This window comes from Triturus cristatus, chromosome 2_2 (genome assembly GCF_964204655.1).
Source record: "Triturus cristatus chromosome 2_2, aTriCri1.1, whole genome shotgun sequence".
NCBI lineage: Eukaryota > Metazoa > Chordata > Amphibia > Caudata > Salamandridae > Triturus > Triturus cristatus.
The window spans coordinates 318,825,885-318,849,296 of record NC_140582.1 but is presented as its reverse complement, the minus strand read 5'-3'; the positions used below and the strand labels follow the sequence as shown (position 1 = coordinate 318,849,296).

The window sequence follows — 23,412 nt, the reverse complement described above, 5'->3', positions numbered from 1 at the left end:
CATGTTCGAATCACCGGCCACATCTCCGCTTGCAGGTGTGAGAATGAGGAGGCGTCCAGCAGCCAGGCTACGAGCCTTAGACACCTCGTCAGACGACAGCATGGGCCCAGAAGACCGCACCGGGCCCCAGGAAGGGAGCCATGCCACTGTGCCCCACACCTCACAGGCAGCACAGACGGGAGCAAGAGGGCGCCGCAGGTCGCGTGTCCAGAGTCCACCAGCACCCACTGACGGCCATGGTGTCTTCTTGGGGCTCGAGGGCCAAATGTTGAAACAACAGCGCCTGCAATCCAAGGCAGTCATGTCAGTCCAGAGGCACATGCGGGTGATGAAGACAACATTAGTCAACATGGACAATAACATTAGCGGCATGGCTGCGGGCATTCGGGACATGTCCCAGTCAATCCAGCAGTTGTGCAGCAAATTAGATGCCGACATCGAAGCACGGCGCCGGGAACGCCAGAGAAGGGACACTACCAGCAGGGCACTCAACCGTCTGGCAACTGCGACTTCTCTACTGTGCCGGCGCTCTGTGGCGATGCAGGAGGGCCTAACACAGTGCTGCAGCGACCTGTCTCGGGGGATGGTGCAGGTGACAAGTGCACTAGGGGTGCTATTGACTAGTCAGGCGTCGACAACTGCTGCAGGGGATGCTGCGGAGAGCATCGACACCAGCAGCAGCATCACACCCCCCGTCCCAGAAGCACGCAGGAGCAGCAGGCGGCTTGGGGTTGGCTCTAGTGAGGATGCACAGGCCGTGCAATCCACCACTGCAGCGCGTATGCGCAAACATTGATGTAGCCCTGCTTAGCCACTTCCCATTGGGTGACGTAACCCTGGACATACTCCTTGTATAGATGGTATATTGCCAGATTGGCCTGTTCATGTGTTCATGGCGTGGTGCCACATTAAAACTACGTCATGACTTCTCACAACTCGCTGTGTCCCCTCACTTACTCAGAAATAGTTGCATGTGATCTCTGCCCGTCTCTCTCTCCCATCGATTGCAGTTGGCACTCTAGCTGCGTTGCCCTCTGGCTGGCCTGACTCATCCTCGTTGTCCTCAAAATATGTTAGTTCCACATCTGTACCTTTTTTCGTGGCAAGGTTGTGCAGCATTGCACAAGTGGCAATGATCTTGCAGCAGGTGATGGGTTTGTACTGGCGTGCGCCTCCGCTCTTGTGCAGGCAGCGGAACCTGCTCTTCAGTAGTCCAAACGTGCGCTCCACCACATTGCGTGTTGTTTTGTGTGCCACGTTGTATCGTCTCTCACTCTGGGTTGCTGGGTGTAGGTAGGGAGTGAGGATGAATGAACGGCATGCATATGCACTGTCGCCTGGATGAGTAAAAGGGAACCATCAGTGACATGCCTCTATACACTATGATTTGCAGGTTTCAAGGGGCGTCACTGTTACTTACCTAGCAGGTATCCCTCTCCGAATTCTCCGGCACTCAGTCGTGTGTAGATCCCACTATTCTGGAAGATGTAAGAGTCGTGGGTGCTCCCAGGAAACTTTGCAACAATATCTGTGATGATGTTCCCTGCATCACAGATCACCTGCACATTGATGGAGTGGGTGGACTTCCTGTTCCTGTAGATGTGCTCTGTGTCAGCTGGTGGACAGATTGGGATGTGTGTACCATCAATACAGCCGATGACATGGGGGAACTGTGCCATGTGATATAAGTCTGTTTTTGTTTTCTGCAGTGCAGCCTGTGTGTTTGGGAAGCTTATGTAGTGGTGCATTCTCTGCATCATGGCACCCAGGAACTTCCTGAAGAAACGTGACAGGCAACTCTGGGATACCCCACCCACCGCAGCTATCACCACCTGATAACTGCCGGATGCCAACAGATGTAGGCTGCAGAGCACCTGCACATGTGGGGGTATGGCGTGCGCCCTTCTTATTGGATGGTCCAGGAGTGGGTGTAGGTCCCTGATTAAGTCCATGATGGTTTCGGGGTGTAGCCTGTACCTCTCATGTATCTCTGCATCAGTCAGCTGGAATAGTGTGATGCGCTGTCTGTAGATTTGTTCCTCCTGTCGCCACACCCTCAGTCCTGCTGCCTGTAGACGTAGGCGCCTTGCAATGACGTACATAGCGGCCATGTTGTCCACGCTGTTGCATTTTGGGATTGCTTATCTGCACTGTTGATGGTTACCACCTGCTTTCAATCCGTGTTAATTACCGACTCTTATTTACCGATTTTCCTGGATTTCTTAATTACCGAGTGCTCCTACATGTCATTTTAATTTTTACCACTTCATATTTACCACTTCATGTTTACCGAATCGTTAATTATGTATTCGGTAACTCTGATTCGGTATTTTGGAATTCGGTAAATATGAATCGGTATTTACCGCCTCATATTTACCGAAAAGTGGTTTTTGGACTCCTACATCTCACTTGTCTGAATACCGGTCGGTAACGGCATATTTACCGAATATCGGCCGTTACCGACCGGTATTTGGCTACCTACATGAGGCCCTTTGAGTGGTCTTTGCACTCTAGCCACTGGATACTTATCAACTCTATGCGAATTCATGCCATTGGATGTTGTGTGCGGCTCTAATACTCTGTCTTGTAATCATATTATGAAGTTACATAAAAAAGTAATCACATGTCTTTATGGTTATCCAATATGTTTATAATAATTTATATACAAACAAGACACAAGCTTGGAAATGAACTGGAATAATTATGATATTTAGTCTTTTGTATGCATACCTGATGAGGAAAGTTGTGAATGAGTGCGGTTTATGAGAGGAGTGATTGTATGGATGTAATTGTTTTAGAGTGCTGTTCTAGTTATATTCATGTACATCTGATGCTACATCGACTTTATTATTGACAATAAAATATTTTTTATATTTTTCTATATTAAAGAGTTCAGAACCCTTTTCATTAGGAATAATTATGATTGATATAATAAAAATAGTAGTTCCCTGAGGATTTGTGCTATTGTTGCATTCATTTCCATCTTGCCACTACTGCACAGTATTATTAAAGAGCGATCTAAGCTGCTTTTCAATCAGACACACCATTGAAGTGGGATACAGAATTAAAGGCATTCTACTCAACTACAGGTAGAACTTTCTATTATGCCAATGATTGAAAGTGGCCTTCTTCAGGACAATAGAATAACATTTCAGAAACAGTAAAATCTGTGCCTGAATGGGCAAACAGACATTTCCTTTCAGCAATGGTGTCTTATGATTCGGCGCAAAGGGTATTATTGCAAACAGAATATTTCACCTGGTCAGAATATATTTCATGCGTGGTCATGTACAAAAATCAGAATGATTACACATATTATCAACCTGGTCTGCTCCCTTCCCATCATGTAATGTCTGCAGCGCCAGGAGATATTTTTTTGTATCTGGAAATATTGGGGGGTTGACCTAAGAGGGACCTTCTCCATAGAGATGTTGGTACAAAGGCCCCCCTAGTTTGCTCATCAGCGGCTGCGGCATTTGTAGCAGGTCTGGCAGCACCTGTTAAGTACTATGCAGTACGAAGGTAGGGACGGCCGATTTGCTTTTTGTTTCCCCCAAAACACTTTCTCTGGAAATAACACACATTTGATAATACTGGTTCATCCTTTGTCCTGTACTCCCCATGTGGCAAACCTCAACCCTCAATGTCAGCCAAATTATTACGCAAAGGCTTAGGAAAGCAGGGGGTCCAAAGATTACACCCAGCTTACACACGCATTAGGATGACTCTTTCTGCCATACATTTATTTTCGCATCTCTAACAAACAATATATTAATTGATTAGATTCAAGTAAAGACCCTTACTGCATTAAGGAGATGCATAGTATTGTTACAGGTGGTGGTTGTAGAAAGGCTCTACTAAAAAAAACTGACCAGCAGTGCTCTGTCTCAGAAAGGACTATCACAACTGACCACAAGCACTCTTGATGCCAGTTAGACCTAGTTTTAAAACTCTTCACTTCACAATGGTGCCACATACTGTCTTACTGGATGGTCACAGAGTAGTATCCAACCATGGCCATGAGTTTACATTTCTGTAGTAAGATCAAAATGCAATATACAAGCCTAAGGCTACCAGATGGCTCTATGTTGTCTGGTCCATCTTCTACCAATTCAGTCTGTCTTTCTACAAACCACAGTAATCTGAAAGATTTAATCCAGTTGAAGTGAACTCCACTCCCAGATTTATCTCAGACGATGTTCTGAGAAGGATATTCTAGTACCACACTCTGTGGGTTTCTTACGTGTCCTTGCAATAGTCTCCCATTGTGGTCTGTTTTCAAGGGGACATGAAAGAAAGCAGCAGTGCTGGTCAGGTAGCGCCAGTAACATGTGCAGCCTTAAAGTTATACATTCTAGACTTCCATTTTTGTTTTGATTAAATGAATTGAATAAGTAGCATTGTGATTTTATGTTGGTTGAGTGTGCTTCTGATGCAACCAAGCCTCTCATGATCATGGTAAGAACTGTTCTTGGCAATGAGGTATACTTTATATTTGCATGTGAATCCATCTGACATGTATTTTTGGAACATTTAAAAGGAAGGAGGCGGAGTTGCCTACTTGAGTGCCTGGCATTACATTGTTTTTAAAATTTAAAGTCAAATTAAGATTGCCATGGTTTCCAAAACTTCAAGGCCCCCAAGTGGGTCTTATTTCCAGCTTCATAAAATGTGCCACGTGGCACCTGAGAAGTAGACATTAATTTCTAGGGGCTCCGGCTATTTGACCTGGAGCGGCGATCAATGCACAATGTCTCTCCACCTTTATCCCGCCGGCTGGTGTCTCATTACCAAGTGCCTTCGTCAGCATTCACGCCAGAACAAGAGCAGCTTTACGGATTACCCCTTAAAACATGTGTTGCAATAAGAGGCTCATTATTGTTTCCTCTCAGGGCTGCCAACCTTTCTAATGAGTGACTCCTGAAATGATCATGGGCATCAGAAAATCCAGCAGGGACATAACCAGGGATCTCTGCTCGAAAATAAATTCTCACTAAAAGCAAGACTGGGTCTAACTGCAGCTTGCATTCCTGGAATGATGCAATGACTGCCGATACATTCCAGCAAATTCCGTCAATTACAAGCTGTTTGTTGTCTGTGAAAGATAGAAATACCTTGTGTCACCTAAAATTGATTTCAACATGCAACAAAAGCCTTCCAGAGCCTCCATTTTAACCTCCATCGCTGGAACAAATACAAGTTACAACCCAACAACCCAGCATATCTTCTGGTCTTGTGGTCAAAATAAGCAAGGACGATTACAACATTCACTTTCTCCAAAGCCAGGGAGGAATCCAAGAGTTAGTTTAATTGAAGGAAAACTCTGTAAACAAATAATAATTTAAATGTAATGTGGTTGGTTGTAGGGATTAGCTCACTAGACACAGTGCTCTGCAATTTAAAGTTTAAAATTTCCAAGATTAAAAAAACTGAGTTGTATTCAATTAATTATTTTCCACTCAGTGAAAATGAGCTGAGCACGTGCATCACCTCTTCTCACATTTACATTTATCACCAGGGTCATTGTGCACTTCCCTTAAATGCCTCTTCATAACAATGATTTTGGTTCTCCTTTTAAGGTGACACTGGGAAACCACCCATCTTTTCTCCTGCCTTTTTCTCCCATGCTTCTCTTAACACCCAGCCCGCTAACCACAGGGTTTGATATAGGAGGTTAGTCCTGAAAAGAGAGGTGGATTTATATTACTAGTTCTATGAGACAGATGAATAGAAGTGAAAGAACTATCAATAATGGCAGCTGAATATTCTAATTCAGGATACTGTAAACGGAGCCCATGCGATTTATGGTGGCTTGGTGGTTTACATGTTAAGCCTAAATTTAGGAGCCTTTCAAACAGTAAACATCGTTAACCACTAATCTGGAACACCGCATGCAATTACAATGCGGTCGTTACAACGACTGCGATGTAACACCGCATATCATTACTCCGCAAGTCGGAGCAACGACTTGCGGAGGGGTCAGAAGGTGTTGGATTTAAAATCCACCACCTTCTCTACTGTTGCACAGACTGGATTTGGAATAGTAAATTATACTATTCCAACATTCAGCGCCCCCTCTAGAGCAAGTCGTTGTTCCGACTTGCGGAGTAATGGTATGCGTTGCTACAACGCGGTCATTGTAACAACTGCGCTGTAATTGCATGCGTTGTAATTGCATGCATGATAAAATGGCATATTCCTTTTAAACAAGCGAGTACATTTTAACTTTCAGGTCACTAATTATTCTACACTGATGGCAGATGCAAAATACAACTAGCCGACACAAGAGAGCCGGTAGTCAAAGTCCAGTCTAAGTTCCAACAACAGTGGGGAGATGCACACGTGAGTGAAGTAACCATCATCAGTGATGCAAATGACATTAAACAGATTATGGTGAAACTTAGATCGAATTAGCCATTGGAGTGAGAAGATATTGAGTATCCATGTTTAGAGAAGGTTTACTTGATTGTAGCGAATAACCCACCACAATTAAACAGTTTAATTGCTCTGTTTTCATCTGCCTTTATGGGTGTGCATAGTAATAAATTGCACCAAGCCATTTTTGCGAACTGACAAATTCCAAATCTTGTGAGAGAATTTTCCAACAAAACATTTTTTTTTGCAAGAACATTTTCTGGCTAAATTTTGTTTTATGAGTTGGGGTTTAACTCCTTGAGAGCCTACTGTTGGGGTTTTTGCCCCTTCAAATCTTTATTTTATGATCTTGAAAAGTGTTGAAAAAACTTCACTAAGTTTGTAGGGAAATACTTTGCAAGTGCGCACACTTCTCGCTATCTTACAGACATTTATATTTGGCACACCCATAATCTATCGCGGCCTCTAGACTTGGTAAAGTGAATCATAATGTGTGAAAACATGTTCACTTTGTGTTATCATCTAAAAAACAAATGAACTGACCCCCAGTTGTCTGTTTTACAAAACACTTGGCCATTCATATAGAGCATGTCAATAAAACAACAGAGCGCTACAAATATTCAGTAATCGGATTACAGAACATTTGTACTGGCACAAATCACAAATATTGTTAGTAATTCTGTGTTTACTGAGCTTAGCCTGTCTCTCTAAAATGACTCACTGCTGCATTCTACTGAGTGGCTAGAACAGGTTTACCACAAGAATAGACCTGTCAATAGGGGCGGCTCCTCCACTAAGGCGGAGGAGCGTCGCCCCACTGCTCTCAGAACAGGAAAAATAAAATGATAATAAGATAGTGACTATCATTTTATTTTTTGCAGGTTCGGGGCTCGGTTAGGGCGGGGTAGGGCTAGTGGTACAAGGGGAGGAGTGGTTTGCACACTCCAACTGCGCCTGACTGCTTGGCCGCCCTTCTTGGCCCGGCAAAACAGTCATGCACATTTTGCATGTTCCCCACCAGGCTGCATTACACAGCCTGGTGGGAAACATGCACAGTCCCCCAGTCCCCGTCTGAGCGCCGATCCACGGTGCCATGCCAATCACAATGCCGCATTGATTCCTGGTTCCGGGACTGCAGAGAAGAGGAGGAGAGACCCTGCCGGCGGAAGAAGTAAGTGGTATATTTTGTGTGTATTTTTTCCCCCCCACCGTCCTCCATGCCCCTCCACCCCCGCACCTCCACCCTCATTCCCTGCCAGCTGCTACTGCCTGTCAAAACATCATGGACAAAATATTGACTACTATAATACTGTGAATATATCTTCCACGTACGAAGAGGTGGAGTTAATAATAGTAAATTTACACTTTACCTATACATGCTTACCTTTACAAAATAGTGGTAGTCAATATTTTGACCAAAATATTTTGGCATGTTGCTATTTTTGTATAAAGAAAGCAGACATTGACTTTAAAACACTACTTTTTTATAAGTATCTTTGTTAAAGAAAGGTACCCCGAATGCACTCTTAAAAACAGACCAAATAGTCCAGGTCTACACCAGTTCACTCCTCATGACCCAGTGGCGTAGCAAAGGGTTAGGGCAAGGGGTGCGGTCGGCCCCGGGCGGCACGAGTTTTGGGGGCAGCGAGCTCCCCGCTGCTCTTACCTGCGGCTGTCCCGGGGGGGGGGGGGCAATGCGGCCCACGGGGGAAGTGAAGGTCGCAGACCAGTCTTCCCTCGGGGTATTCGCTCAATAGCGGAAGGACAAGGTGGGGGTGGGACTAAAGGGGTTAAAGGAAGGGGTGGGATTGGGAGGGCATATAAGGTGTCAGGAGAGGAAGATCCGGCCTCTTCCTGACACCTGAGCACCACCGGGAGGTTTTAGAAAGTTTGTCCACCCACCCACCCTACAGGTTTTCAGCGACAGGCTAGTGGTGTTTTTTTGGGTCTGAGAGTGCCAGTTTAGGGCAGGTTGCGGAGCAGAGGCGTTATGGTACTTTGGAGGGGTGGGGAGTCACATATGGGCGGATCCACCCCTCGGGGGGGGGGAGAACGGTACACAGGTGACTGATAGCGGGGCGCCGGAGGCAATGAGCAATGAAGGCAAAGTCAACAGAGGATGCTTGGAGGGCAAGTGATGGTGAGAATGGGGAAAGGAAGGAGGTTATCAAGTGAATGGGGAAGAGTCAAACAGGTGAGATGGTTTTGAGAAGGCAGAATGGAGAATGCGTGGGTATGGTATGGGAATGTATATTTCTTGCATTGATGGACTGTTAATAACGTCTAAATGGTTGCAACCTTGTCCTAATAAAATGGCCTTTTACGCTTCAAGTAACAGCGTGGAGTGTAGTCATTGCGCGAATGCAGGAATCGCCACCCTCAGCTCTTAGAGGCGGGCGCCGCAGGGCAGCAAACTCAGGGACCGCCACCGGCGGCAAACGATCTGACTACACCACTGTTTTTACCCTCAGTATCTGCGCCCATAGTGTGTTCTTCATGGGCACTCACTAACCACATGCCACATTCTAACAAGTGTACAATAGGTTCCTCCGAGACGCTCTTTGCTCCTCACTCGGTAATATGGCACAGGGGGTTGTGCAAAGGCATTCCCGCATTTGCCTGGGGCCACACCTCCCTTGCAAATGAGGAAACGTCCGGTTCACGTTACTGGGGCTGGGAGGGGTGAAATGTGCTCTTCAACTGTGATTGGCATAGAATATGATACTTAAGGGTCTGTGGTTCGTTCTGTAAAACAAAGAGTGCAAAAAGAGGTCACCAATGCCCACTGAACTCCCACAAAACAACTACTATCCAGATGCTGATGTACAATCAGAGAGGAAGACAGTCACTCAAAAAAAGCTATTTCTCTGCATCATCTTAATTAAACTGTATTGTATATAAATATTGAGTGCACAATTTCCATGTGACTTTTCAGAATGCAAAATAGTTTTCATTCCAAAAACAAGTACAATAGCGCCAGGCTTGATTCCGATGTGAAACAGCATGAATGACACAAATCTGTAGTCCCGTGGATAGGAAGGTGACTATATGGTTCTTCTTTACTGAGCAGCAGGAGCAGGGCACAGAAGCCAACCATTAGCTCCTCCCTTTCCGGTCCGTGGTTTCTCCACTCCACGGGCCGTACACAGACACAACTCCATCATAAAGAGGTTGAGGTTCTATTTACCTTGATGCCAGGAAGTCCAGGAAGCCCAGGCAGTCCTGGTTCGCCCTACACAGGAAAATCACAGAACGTTACAGATTGATCTTCACTTCCGGGTAGCAGCGTCACGGGGGAGGGAGGAGCGGGGCGGAACACATCACATGGCAGGAAGGAGCACGAGGCTAGGGGCTGCATGCGCAAATATCAATGGAAAAACAAGCGAGTAGCAGCAAATCATGTACAATACAGATCGCATATGTTGATGTAGGGTGAATAAAAGTCCATAAGAAAATACAGATCTGACGACAATTATCACCATTATTAACTAGGATACAGTAAAGGGCCACGAGTGATTCAGTGATTGCTGGCATGTGTGGTAAACAACAGCCCAGGAACTGGAAAATGTATTCCCATGAGGACTAGATCCCAGCAGGACTGCGGAGTCTACCTTCCTAGTGAGTAATGCCAACCACATGCACGTGTTTTTCGTTGCTTGTTTCGAGGGCAGTCATCCGTGTAACATTAACTACCAATCATTAAAAAACTCAGGAACAGTGGGTCCAGAGCACTATGTATTTCAGGTCCAACATTTTCAATTTATGTTTTGCAGTCGGTCTTTGCTGAACTCCGGCCAATTGAAGGAAGTATTTGTACTTTTGCTAATACCACAGGTTCCCTGTAGAAGGGAGCGGGTTGGAAGAGATTCATCAGTCTAGGCTAGGAGAACAAAACATGAGAGGTGGTGCACAGATGACATGTCGACTTCTCCCACAATTTATTCATCTGGCTTGCACACAAGAGATTGCGCGTGAACGCACACACACACACATCCTCCCAAAACATACCTATTATTATGAGGACCAGCCATTGACAGTAAGGAAGTGTATATTTACTTTTCTAACTCCACGCGCAGGGCCGGACTGGAAACCAGAACTGGCCCTGGCATAGAGATCGGCTGGCCCCCCTGGGAGCGGCCGAGCTGTTTGCCAGGGCCGGTTTCGGGTGATTTTGTTACAAGGGCAAATTTTGCGGCTATGCTGCAAAAACGGCCCTTTAACAAAAACGCCCCCAAGGGCCCAAAATCGGCCCCACCCTAGCGGCCCACCGGGGAAACACCCGGTTCCCGGTACGGCCAGTACGGCCCTGTCCACGCGCACTTTAATGGTAGGGTAGGTTATAAAATGGATCACGGCAAATAAAACTGCACGTTTAGTTTTTTGATACACTCACTCGAAAGTACCTAAACACACTACCAAGATTGGTCCTCCTAATAACGCACCAGTCCTCACAAAATGAGGACTGGTGCTGACTTCAGTGTGTGGGCTATACATGTACACACACACGTATACACACACACACGTATACACACACACTATTTACTGTCCAGTCTTGGCAAAGACCTGGCAAGGATGTATAGGCAAGAATGCATATGGAAATAGCACTGTGCGTAGGCCCACAGCTGCACCTAAACCTCAAGGTAGCTTTTGTTGAGTTACTGAAGTTCAAAAACACAATACAGAAGCAGTATGCACCACGGACATACCACTGCTGATTCATCCACTACCTCACCACCGACCGACAATGTGTCCAGTATTGAAAACCATGACCCTGGCCGCACAGCGGATAGGCTATTGCATGTTCGAAAAACAAATCTGGTCCCTGGGCTGAAGGTGATAGTTGCGTCGTTGCCACTGTCCATCATTTAGCTTACCATCTGTTCTAAAATGGTGGGCATTCAACGCAGAACATGCAGACAAACGTGCTTTGATTGGCCCAAGCACTGCGCCATCAAACATTGCCTTTCTCAAGCTGTAACTTAGTAAAGTTCAGGGCATCTGAGCACTGCTAAATATCAACAATCACTTTCTTTAACTGCCCCTTAAAACTCACAATAAATGCTCCAGCAGAGAGCATGCCATATTTTCATTAAGTGGCACCTGGCTCTCCCGAACAGCCATTTTGAAAGACAATACAGCCCAATATGAGCACCTTTGCGTCAACGTTGCCTCTCAATAGGTTTCCATTTAGTAACCAGCCATGCTTGTTGTCTAAAAAGTACTTTATGGCTGACCTTTATGAAATATGAGCTCGGAATTGGAATCCCTTCTGGTAAGAGGGCCCTCTAGGGTGCCTGAAGTGCAGCAAAGACTGTTTATAAATAGGCCCAACCAGCTCCTTTAATTCATATATAAAGAACACGTCTCTGTTCAGGGCGAGCATTTGCACTTGTACCCCATTGAATATATCATGCCGCATTTATTGAATTGTCTCGTATTAATCCAACAAATCAATGCTCTTGGATAAAGTGACTGAGGGAAAAACTTCAGCAGCTAAAAGAAGAGGAGGTTGAGTAACTTCCCTACAAGGTGCAAGAGCTTGTTGGGTACAAAATGGCGGACATCACGTCGTCACTGCATTTGGTGTTGTTTGAAAGAGCTGTCCTGTCTCCTATTGGAACGGCATACAAAATGGGTTATTTTACTGTGCGGCACCATAACAGTGCACCGTGTTATTAATTCTGTGGGACATGTTATTTTAGCTGTGGGTTATGATTATTTTACCCTGAACTAAGGCAGTTTTGCATTGGTTTGCAAACATTGCCATTCATGGTGTGTGTCCCTAGGTCAACTTCCTTAACTTTTCCTGCTGTCAGAAACAACAGTTTAAAGAAAATAAACTGTCATTTAATAAGCGGCTGGAATGAGCCTGTTTCATGTCCACTCCTTCTGCCTTTTTTGGTTTGCACCACTTTGGGGAAATCTGTTCTTGGGCCTTGAGAGACACATTTTTAGTTTCTCGCAAAAAAGCAGGTGGCGAAAGTCGGCGCCATTTTGTTGACAGAAGCTACCACAAATAGCTTTATTAGAAACTGCATCAACACATCAAGGATATGCCAGCTTTTTTGCCATGCAATGGGCAGCAAGTAGAAGGCAGAGTTGAGAAAAGAGTTTTTACTGGAAGTATTGATATAAAAAGTGCTGTATATTTACATTCAGGCGTGCTTTATGGATCCATACCTCCTGAAACCTGATCTGCTGAACCATCATTAGATCCAGATTTCACAGTTTGTACAATTTTACTTAATCAAGTGCAAACTACAAGCCATGTGATATCTTGTTTTCATTTCTGAAACTGAAACCACTTGTTTTACACGGTCATACATAAACACGTACCATCTCAAGGGAAGCACGAAGTAGTCTACAGAATTTGTATGTAATATGGCTATTACATTTCAATGTGTTCTTATTTCCCACATGTCTGGTCTGCAGTTTGCACACTGTTCATTTATTTAGCTAGGGAGTTTCAGCTGTACGCTGCGTGTGGCTCCATAAGAGGGGTCTGCCCGACAGCGGTGGAAGGTGGAGGTTACGGGTGACCGGACCAGCACACAGTGTTGTAGATTTATTTGGTTACCACCATGTCTAGGTAGAGTCCCTGTCTTTTCCTTGGGCGCCCTTGTAATGGTTTTACGAAACTGGCGAGAAAGTCTTGGTAGCAGGGGAGCCTGCTGGAGTGGCTACAACACCCCCTGAGTAGCAGTAGGCATTGTTAGTCTTAGGCACTGGTATGCAATGGTCTAAAGATGTCCACCCCAGGATTTATTCGTGCCAATGTCATGCTTTTCAAGGGGGCAGGTGCAGAATCCATTGCTTTAGGTCTTGCTGCGAAGAAGTTGCTCAGTGTGATAGTAAGGTGATGAGCTGTCACAACAGAAGCGCCACCAAGCTCAGTGGTGACAGGTTCTTATGGATCACAAAGCCCTGACATGTGCTCTGAATGCACAGTATCGTTCCTGACACAGACCCAGCCCATTCCACAGGCAAGCACTGAAAGCTGCTGACTCAACTCATGGTTCATTGTAACAGACAGAGAGGGTTATTTACTAAGGGTTGTGTGGGCACCCGCGTGGCGCAGCACATTTGTGCCAGATGCTCTCGGGATTTGATAATGGTAAGTAAATTGATGCAATGCTTTACACCGAATTCCTTAGTAAACATCCCCAGCATTGTGTTTTGGTGATAAGTAAAAGATAATGACCCTGGACAGGGAGTGCCCAAAAATACCTCACGTCTCACACCGTAGATTAGCGTCTTGTGCTTGGGCATTCCCATTTGCTCTGTTGGCCTTAGTGAAACCTCACAACTTAGATTCTTTCATTGTCCTTCAAGCATTGACCTTTTGCTAAAAACCTTCATATCGCACGCTTGTGGATTAGAAACAGGACTTTGCTATCTCCAACGCCTGTATCTGCAACCAGGGATCCAACAGGCCTTTTACTTATTGGTTCCCTGATGTCCTCTCTGACACTGTTACCTCCCAGTACTCAAGAGGATGTCTACAGTCCATGACGGAAGAAAGTTATTTATTTAATGCATCTCGAGTTACAACAAGTATGTCTTGATCATAAATAATTGCCAAATAAGATTAACTCTACATTTAATACTTTAGAAAACGATTTCCTCCTTATCAGTTACTTCAAGGAAAGACCTAAAGGCCCATTTTAGTTCCCTCTGAATTAACCATCATGGGTCTGAGACATTGCACATTGTGCTTAAAATCCCTGCGTACTGTATGGACTCTCATGTCAGTATCCTCTGTGGCTGCGGTCAGCAGTGCTGCCCCCCATGGGATAAAACATGCTGCTGGTTACCACACAGTTAGGTGAATCATGCAAGGTTAAGATTCAGCGACATGCAACACCTCCCCCCCTCCACGCCCCCAGGATTAGTGTCTAGCAGCTTGTGTGGCACTAGTGTGATCGAAGTGTCACTGACTGACTGCACTGGCGATCTGCCACAGTGCTATTAGGAAAAGTTCCCTTTCTCTCAAAGGATCTGTGTTTGGTAGGTATAAAGCGGCACAGACTTTTGATGTGCGGGCCATTGTGGCTCTAGGCAAAGGTTAGAATATGCCATAGGAATACTCTGAGCAAGTCTATCCAATCAAGCCAAATTTTTTCCTCTGTTTTTAGTCGTTGCCTCTCATATCAATGGTGTCTTCTAAAAAAAGCGATAGCTTTTAGCCTAAAAGGTAGTCTCCGACCCTCTGGCAGGCTCTGGTTCCAGCTGACACCTGACAGCAGTGGAAGCCTCTGACAGCAGTGGTGGTCTCTGCCATGATCTTCTGACAGCAGTGATAGCCTCTGACACAAATGGCTCCTCTGACATCAGTGGTACTCTCAGACCTGAGTGACCGCCTCTGACAAGGCACATAGTTTGAAATGGTGGGATCAGCATCTTAAACAATCCACTCTACTGCAGCAAATGTTCTTTGGAAATAAGACCGATGGCCTGAGTTAGCGTTAGGTGGCAAGGGTACTCTGTCACAGATGTGACAGAACACCCTCTTTGCCAAATTCTCTGCCTTCTCTCCTCATCTACAGATGAGTGGACCATACGTTTTCCGTCAATGGAGCCATTGTTAACTCCATTGAAGTAAAGTTTCCCGGTGCCCAATAGAGTATGGGCTGTCAGAAGAAAAGCTCTACGCTGCCCACTTTATTTACGGTGGACGGTGTAAAGTCCTTTTTTTTTGTTTGTCATACCAGGTAGAACTTTGTGGCGAGGGACACTAAAAAGACAAATAATGACCCATCACCCATCACACCCCGGGAGAAAACTCCCAGAATGTGGGGTCAGTGGTGTTTTTCAGAAACAAACTCCTGCTTTGGGAGAATGTTTCGGAAAATCAAAAAAAGTTAAATATTTAGTGAATGGCCAGCAAAACCAATGACAGCCTTACACTAAACTTTTTGTAACTTGAAGGGAACCACGGCTGCTCTTCCCTTAAAGGTACAGAGATAACCGCAGGGTCAGCGGTCATCTTTAAATTTGGCAGACAGTATTATGTTAGGGTGGCTAAGGCAATGTCCTCCTCTAATCTGAGGGACACTTTCTGCCAAATCATAAATCAGACCCAAAGTTTCTTTAAATGAAATGTAAATATTTCCCTTGAGTGAGTTCATGGAATAACATTTTCATAAAAACATGAGCGCTGTGCAACCGTTCTAATTTGTACCTTTTGGCCTGTGCGACCAGACTCTCCAGGTTCACCCTATATAATACAAAAAAACAAAGAAACATCAGAGTTCATCAAAATATTAATTTCAGAGAGGGCAGAGCACTTCTGATATCACCAATATAGGGCATATCTGTCAACCACATGTATAACAACAGATTCTACTGTCCATACCTACCTTGATACCAGCAGCAGAAGAACCAGGCAATCCCTGAGAGGAACAAATAAAGGAATGACCATTACATTTGTTGCTTTGAAGAAGTAAAGAACTTGCATGCACAACAGCTCATTCAATGACAAGTCATGTTGCTTATCCTTGACCTCCCTCCTGACACCTCAATTTTCATCACCCCTGCTGACATTCCTGATTCCTCTTGGAGAACCTTGGCAAGGTGACATTGACAAGGAAGATGCAACTGTTTAGAAGCCAAGTAACCATTGGTGCAGCCTGCAAGACAGTAGAGAAAATATTTAGGGTTTAATTTTTTGTGATTGGTGGAACAGGAAACCCGCCAAAAAGTGGTGGATGTCCGTCTGCCATATTTAGAGTGCCAGTTACTTCAATACATTTTCTATATGGCAGAGGGAACATCTGCCAATTTTTGAACATTTGCCTGGCATCCAATCTTCACTTCAGCCCTCTCTATGTCTATTGCCGCGCGGCCCCCCTCCCAACTGAATAAAGCCCTGGGGAGGTGGTGGTCCCCGGGGCCGGGGGCCGCAATGGACCCCCGCATTTTAATCAACAGTGCCCCGGGGAGGTGGTGGTCCCCGGGGCAGTGGGGGGGGGCCTCGAGCCCCCCCACACTTTGTTTTTTAAAGTAGCCCAGGGGAGGTGGCGGTCCATGAGGCTGCACGGGGTCGAGTGACACCCCGCATTTAAATTATGTAGCCCTGGGGATGTGGTGGTCCCCGGGGCTTGGGGGGCCAGCAAGGCCCCCCCGCCCAAAATAATTTAAAGCCCCGGGAGGTGACAGTCCCCGGGGATTGGGAGGGGCCCGCGAGGCGTCCCCACCCTAAAATAAATAAATGCCCCAGGGAGGTGGCCGTCCCCGGGCAGCATGGGGGGGGGCAGGAGCCCCCCATGCAGTTTTAAAAAGCTCCAGGGAGGTGGCGGTCCTCAGGGCTGCGGGGGGGTCACCTGCCCCCCGCATATGATTAACTAAGCCCTTGGGAGGGGGCAGTTCCCGGGGCTGCGGAGGGGCCCCGCGAGAGCCCCCATATAATTTCCTCATTAGAGTGCTTTTCATGAGCACCAATAACATTACACAAGGACAGATTCAGTTTTTTGGGTAGGCCACATCTACCATCCACTTCCAGATATGCATTCACTTTTAGTTATTTGGTGCTTGTTATTTTGACAACAATGTTAAGGTACCACGGTATTCCCTACTTGATATTCCAGACTACAACCCTTTTTCAAAATATGTATTGCCAAAGGGAAGGACAGGTTTGTCAAAATGTATACCAAGTAAATAAAATAATTGTACATTTTGTTTGTGTGCCCTGTACCCCGGGTTTGGGCACGAAGCTTTGATGATCAACTTTACGTGATGAGCATGGGTTCGCTTGTGTCACTGTGTTGTGGGTTTGTCAGACAAGCCTAGAGGATTTTGTGTTAATCTTGGATGCTACATCCATTTGTCCTCCTCTCTCTTGTCCTAAATCAAGAGAAAAGACTCATAAGGTTATAGCGTGAGTGGACATCTCCTCTGCATCAGCAACGCTTGGGTCTCCAGAGTGGTAGAAATGACGGAATATAATTTATAGCTTGTGCAAGAGCTGCCAAGTAGCGTGTCAGCTGCTAAGCAGCTAAAAGGGGCTATGATGTGCTGGCTCAGGCAACCAAGTGACCCAGCAATTTATTCCAATTATTGAGTAGGATCTGACGCCCTTGAGACAAAGTAACTCTTTACCGCGCACTGGCATCTCTCAGCGATGATTTATGATCTCGGTCAATTACTCTATTAAATGCCTGTAAGCGGTTTAAAAATGGTTGATAACTTCATGTAAATGGTAATCAAATACCATTCCCTCTGCAGAGCTATTGCTCACAACGCATTGTATGGCGAAAGAAATGTGGTAACAGTGTGCGGCCTGAGAGGCTTTGTTCTGCGGAAGCTGCCCAAGAGCCACTGTTGCGTGATAACAGACTATGATAGGAAAAATTGGGGGATCACGACACATGACTGTAGCTTATACAAAAGAACTATGTTCCACTGCATGAGATTTGAGTTTTGGAGACTTGTCAGCTGGTGCTAAAGATGTTGTTGAAATACGCTGTTGTCGCTATGGCAGGCCTATGAAAAAAACTTAAGGTAATTGAATGCAGAACAAGACAGCTGCAGAAAGCAAGCATAATACCCATCAGGCGCATGAAGCCATGCAGCCCTCAGCACCCTAGCAGGAGTTCTTGCTTTGCCACTAGCCTAGTTTAGAGTTCAAAACCTATTTGAGGTTCCATGTAGGACTGTACAAAAAGATTTTTCCATCACAAATTTGAGATTCTTTTTAAATTTCATTATCTTCGTAAAATTTCCAAGTCTTTACATGTTTAGAAAAAAAATATATATCAGGCGAAAATTTTTAGAGGGTGCATTATTCCACAGAAACGTTTTGCAAAAATATTCTTTTGTAATTCTCTTTTCACTTTGTGGAAAACTTCTTCATGTGTGACTGTCTGAAGTTTAGAAAATTTGCAAACTTCTCAAATGGGATTAAGTGAGAAGCTTGTTAACTTTGCAGATTTGTGTGGGCAAAGTTTAAAACCTCGCTCACCCTTTATCTTATTACCTCTTAAAAAGTAAATTATACCTCTGCAAAAACCATTCAATTGTAAGTCTCTTTGATCAATCAATACAAATCCCAGTTATGCCACACAAAGACAATTAAGAAGATTAGTCTTCTTTGTCGATGCTCTGTAATGGACACAACGCCATTTTAGAGCAAGGAAGGAGAATAAATTCATTTTAAAGTACATTCAACTTTCAAGCCAACATAGATATACTTGGGGGTCTATTATAATGGCGGGCGGATCGCCACCACCCGTATGGCGGTGGCGATCCGCCCGCCATTATTCTCCGCCCGCATGCAATTTACCCCCCACCTGATTATGTTGGCGGGGGTACTGCGGCGGACGGGAAGACCGTCTGCCGCTTTTCCACCCGGTCGATGAGTCGACCGGGCGGAAAAGGTTTGAATATGGTGGCGGTGTCTGTTAGACAACCCCATCCATATTACTATGCATGCGGGGATTAGCCTTTCAAGGCATGTGGATTTTGCAGTTGGGGGCCCATTGTGGGCCCTCAGGATGGGTGTTGTGGGGAGCACATGGGGGTACCTATGGTACTCCCCTGCATTGACACAGACAAAGTGGCAAGCACTGCGTGGTGCCTGTCACCTTGTGCATGCCAATGCATGACGTGCATTCCCCTCAATGCTGGGAATAGAGGATGCCACGGTGGAGGTGGCATCCTAATTGCCGGTCCGGGACCGCCGCACCACTGGTGGCCGGTCCCAGCACTGCTATGGTGGCGGGCACATGAAAGTCCGCCCACCATCCTAATAAGCCCCTTAGTTTGGACAAACCCACACCAAAAATCTAGGCTTTGAAATGGTTCGCATTATTTCCTGTTTATTGGTTTCACATTTTTTTTAAATGGCAACACCAGAAAAATATCTTGCCAATGTGAGAACAATACACAGACATTAAAGGGTGTTGTGGAGGACGTTAAATTGAAGTTGACATGAAGTTAACCATACATAAAAGGGGCACACCACAGATCATACGTCAAAATGCATTATAGATGTTTCCGTAGCATTCTTTTTACTTGAGTAGATTTTAGTACACAGTTAAAAAAAAATTGCTAACATTTGCAATATGATTTTTTACAAAATGTTTAATATAGCAACAGAGCTATTGAGTACCTGAACAAACGATTGATAGATAAATCTTAAGGGAAATCGAATAAAGACAGAAGAAAGACATTTTTGTAATCACTGCCAATCAGGGCTCTTGTGTTGAAATAAGAACATTTTTAAAAATGCTCCCGTCTTCCCCTGCCATTTATTTTAAATCTAGGTTCAATGGATTCCAGTTCAGAGATTCTGTTCTAAGTTGAGGGCTGAATGGCTATTATTGTTGTGACTAGTTATTAGTTAGAAACAAGGCCAATGGAATTATGCAATTCTGTAGCTATATAATTTTACGCATAATTATGGTTCTGCTGCTTTTTCCAAATTATCCACCATTTGCTATATAATTTGTCAATTTCAACAAAAAGTATTTCTAGCTCAAACTGATCCAATGATATTTAAAATGCACCACACAGACAATTCATACTTGAGTATACTTCCAACACCCAACCGCCCAGGTGCAAGGTTTGCTCTTTTAGTGACAAACACATTTGATTACCTTTTCTCCGACATCACCTTTGGGTCCTTGATCCCCAGTGTCTCCCTGAAATTAACAAAAGCACATACATTATACATTTGCAAATGCTGTTCCACCAAAAATATCCCAAATAAAGTTAAAGTTTTAAAAACTTTTGGATTAAACATGACCATGGTATCTGAGTTTTTTGTTAGAACAAAACTACATGACATAGTCCAAATCTTAGCCAAAATAGCATGTTTTCTGTTCTAGAAGAAAGGAAAATTGAGAATGAGGCTCAATAAAGGCTTTGGAAGTGCTCAACCCCCTCCCCATTTTGCCATAGTTATAGAATAGTTTTTTCTGTCTTCTTGATTCAGTAAAAAAAAAACAATGGAAATTAAGGCGTAAGTAGGAGTCAGATTAGGTTCATTTTCATATAGAGTACATATAAGACGTATTTGTTGAAGACTTTTTATGTGCGTAACTTTGTTAATGTTATTATTTTTGTTTACCTACAAAGCGTAAAGCTGCAATATTTGTCCTGAAATATTTTTGTGCACAGAAATTGATAGCTAAATTTTTGAGTGCAATACCAACCTACAGAATAGTCTGTATTTCTCAAAATATGTGGAAACCTCTATCAAACAACACCAAGGGATTTCTCATTTATGGAAGAAAATAAACTTTTATGCTGCCAACCAAATAGACCAACTTGGAATGTATACATCATCAGCCAGCTGGCTTCGGCCGAAATTCCAACTTATTGCATGCAGCCTTCACCACAGCTAGAAGAGATGAACCACTTCTGTGGTATCTTGCTTCTAAGGGCAGAAGACTTGCTCTGCAGATACAAGTATGCACATCAGCAGGGACAAATCCAAATATTGATCTCAATAAGTTCAAGAAATGTCCAGGAGTTCTTAGAATACTCCTTCCAGTGGGTCTACAGGCTATCATGCGAGTAGGCATGTGGTATCTGTAAAACACTAACCTAGCCAAAAGGCTGCGGAAAACTGCACAGGGTCAAAGGCAAAGATAAAGTCAATGACTGATTGGATAAGTGACTTGGTTCTCAGAGTGGAAGTGGCCTATTACCTCATCATAAGTATATGTGTGAATGTGTGATTTGTAACCTATTCCAAAGTGGAAAGGAGGCAAGATTTTTTTTAACATTTGTAGGGTACTTGTAACTAAGACAACTCATGAAGCAAAGTGGACATGCTCATACTTTAAGCAAAGACAACAAAGTGAATCTAAAAAGCAGCTCACCTTCTCACCACGCTCTCCTGGGTCACCCTGATGATCAAAAGAGAAGAAGAAAGTGAAATTGGACCTACTTTTCACATGAAATGGTATACTGTAGGACCATGTCCATCTGCTTTTTGCTTGCCACAGCTGAAGACATGCCCACCACAGTCAACTTTGCCTGTGACAAAGGCAAAGAATACTCTGTGTAGTCAAGCTAAAGCAATCTTTCAACAAAGCACTGAAGAGCCCATCCAACATGGTGGAATTCTTCCCAGTGACCAGCTACCCCTTGGGTATATTGAAGCGTGGCAACAGCCACACCCTCCTGGCCAGCATTTTAACTGTGATGGAAAAGGTGGATGGTCCATAAATGGGATATGGCCAAAGAAGTGTGAGTAGGAATTTTGTGCAGGACGCTTGGTCTGTATAATTAATGGCATTGCTTAAAATATGTCATCTAAAATCCTGTGCTTCACACAGAATGTCTCCTGACCGATATGTAAGTGCCGTTCTATGAATTTGCTGTTACTGCATCCAGACATGTCATACAGCAAACAGCACATACAATTGACCAAGCTAGACTGAGTGACTTTGCCAGTGCTTGTCAACTGCATCGGCTAAATAAAGAACAATGATTTTGATATAAATGATTAGCGTTGACCAGGCCGCACTGAGGAACCAAAAGTAGCTCTGGCAAAAATGTATATACCAGCCCCGCTCCCTTCGCCTTCTCACACTAACTCTCTCTCTATTCATTCATTCCCTCTCCTTCTCCTCTCTCTCACTTTCTCTCTCTCACACTCGTTTCTCCCTCTCTAATTGCTTTCTCTCCTCCACCCTCTCTCTCTTGTCAAGCCCCTAGTGCCTGCTACAATTAATCTTGGGGAGGTGGAGAAAGTGTTCAAGGCACCAGCAGTGACACTGGGCTTTCAAACCCAGCCCCCAAAGGCTCCATCGTACTGGGTAAATGCCCGATAAAAGCCCAGAATGGTCATGGAATTGAAAATGCTTAAATTCTGAAAATGTTATACTGTTAATTAAATTAAAAAAAGGTCTGTCAAAGGATTAGTGCCCTTTGGAATGTCTCAGACACTCACGCTCTCCACTTCATCCCAGTTTCTGCTGCAGTCTCTCTGTCTATTTGTCCCTTACACCCTTTTTCTCCCACATCTTTCTAAAGTCCTTTATCTGAATACTTCCCATTTTCCCACAATTGCAACTGACATATACATGACCATAGTTTTATGCACTCAGCAGAGAGGGCAAACACGGTATTTGCATGCAGATGTGGTCTACACACCTTTATGAACCTCTGGCAGGCACTGGCAGAAACCTGCAATGCCTTCCGCTCCAGATCTCAATTTTGCACCATCATAAACACCCACCGGCTGCCTGAGCTGACTCATACACTTCTCATTTCAGTTATGCACTATCAAAGAGTCATATGTTACACGAAAATAATAATAATAAGAATCCACCTGTACACGACACAAATGCTTCCGAAGAAGCGTCATGGCGCTAATGGGAGACAAAGTCTTCAGATGCGACACGTGGATCTGATAAAAGTCTCTAGCTTCTTTTTAAAAATGCATTAAAAAAGAGTGACACGTAAAACAAGGGGGAATGTGTTTCAAAGCTTGGACATGAAGTATGAAAAAGATCTGCCCCCCTTCTGGCTTTAAGAAGTTTATTAGTTATTAAATCAGGGAGATCTGGATTGGTAGTGAGGGTTAAGTATTTTCCTGCGTAGATAGGAGCTTTAAATTGTGTTTGATCACTGGTAACCAGTGCAAACATTTCAAATGAGGAGTGACAGATTGCCAAAAGGTTATTCTTAGAATCAGTCTGGTTGCTGCGTTCTGAATGATGTGAAGTTGGTGAAACAAATAGGCCGGGAGCCCAATTGCAAGCTGTTGGCATGACCCAATCTGGATGTTACTACAGAATGGACAATTGTCTTTGGAACATGTTCTAAGATTAGATGAAAGCATTCTTTTTAGTGACGAGTTTGGCAAAATAAATGGAAGAGATATTGTGTATTTGAGGTATAAAAAGAGAGATTGGTGTTGAATTTTATGCCCAAATTTCGACTAAAGAAACACACTATCTTAAAAAAGCAAGTACTCTTAGGCATCCCAGAAAAAGTAAACCATTTGAAATGTAAACAGGCATTGCATTGCTGACATGGAATATCTTAAGGGTTTTCTCAATAATAGTTGGGAAACTGCTCAGT

The 23,412-nt window shown here is 44.3% G+C and overlaps 1 protein-coding gene across 1 annotated transcript in view; it reads right to left on the bottom strand.

The window, feature by feature from the left end:
* Nucleotides 1-23,412, bottom strand: part of COL25A1 (collagen type XXV alpha 1 chain) — an 898,191-nt gene that overhangs the window by 142,604 nt on the left and 732,175 nt on the right. Inside the window, exons 12-16 of the mRNA XM_085641379.1 lie at nucleotides 21,201-21,227; nucleotides 19,971-20,015; nucleotides 15,735-15,767; nucleotides 15,557-15,592; nucleotides 9,563-9,607 (exon numbers count right to left, since the gene is read on the bottom strand). Coding sequence (XP_085497505.1) covers nucleotides 9,563-9,607; nucleotides 15,557-15,592; nucleotides 15,735-15,767; nucleotides 19,971-20,015; nucleotides 21,201-21,227 — 186 coding nt within the window. The remainder of the gene's footprint in view (nucleotides 1-9,562; nucleotides 9,608-15,556; nucleotides 15,593-15,734; nucleotides 15,768-19,970; nucleotides 20,016-21,200; nucleotides 21,228-23,412) is intronic.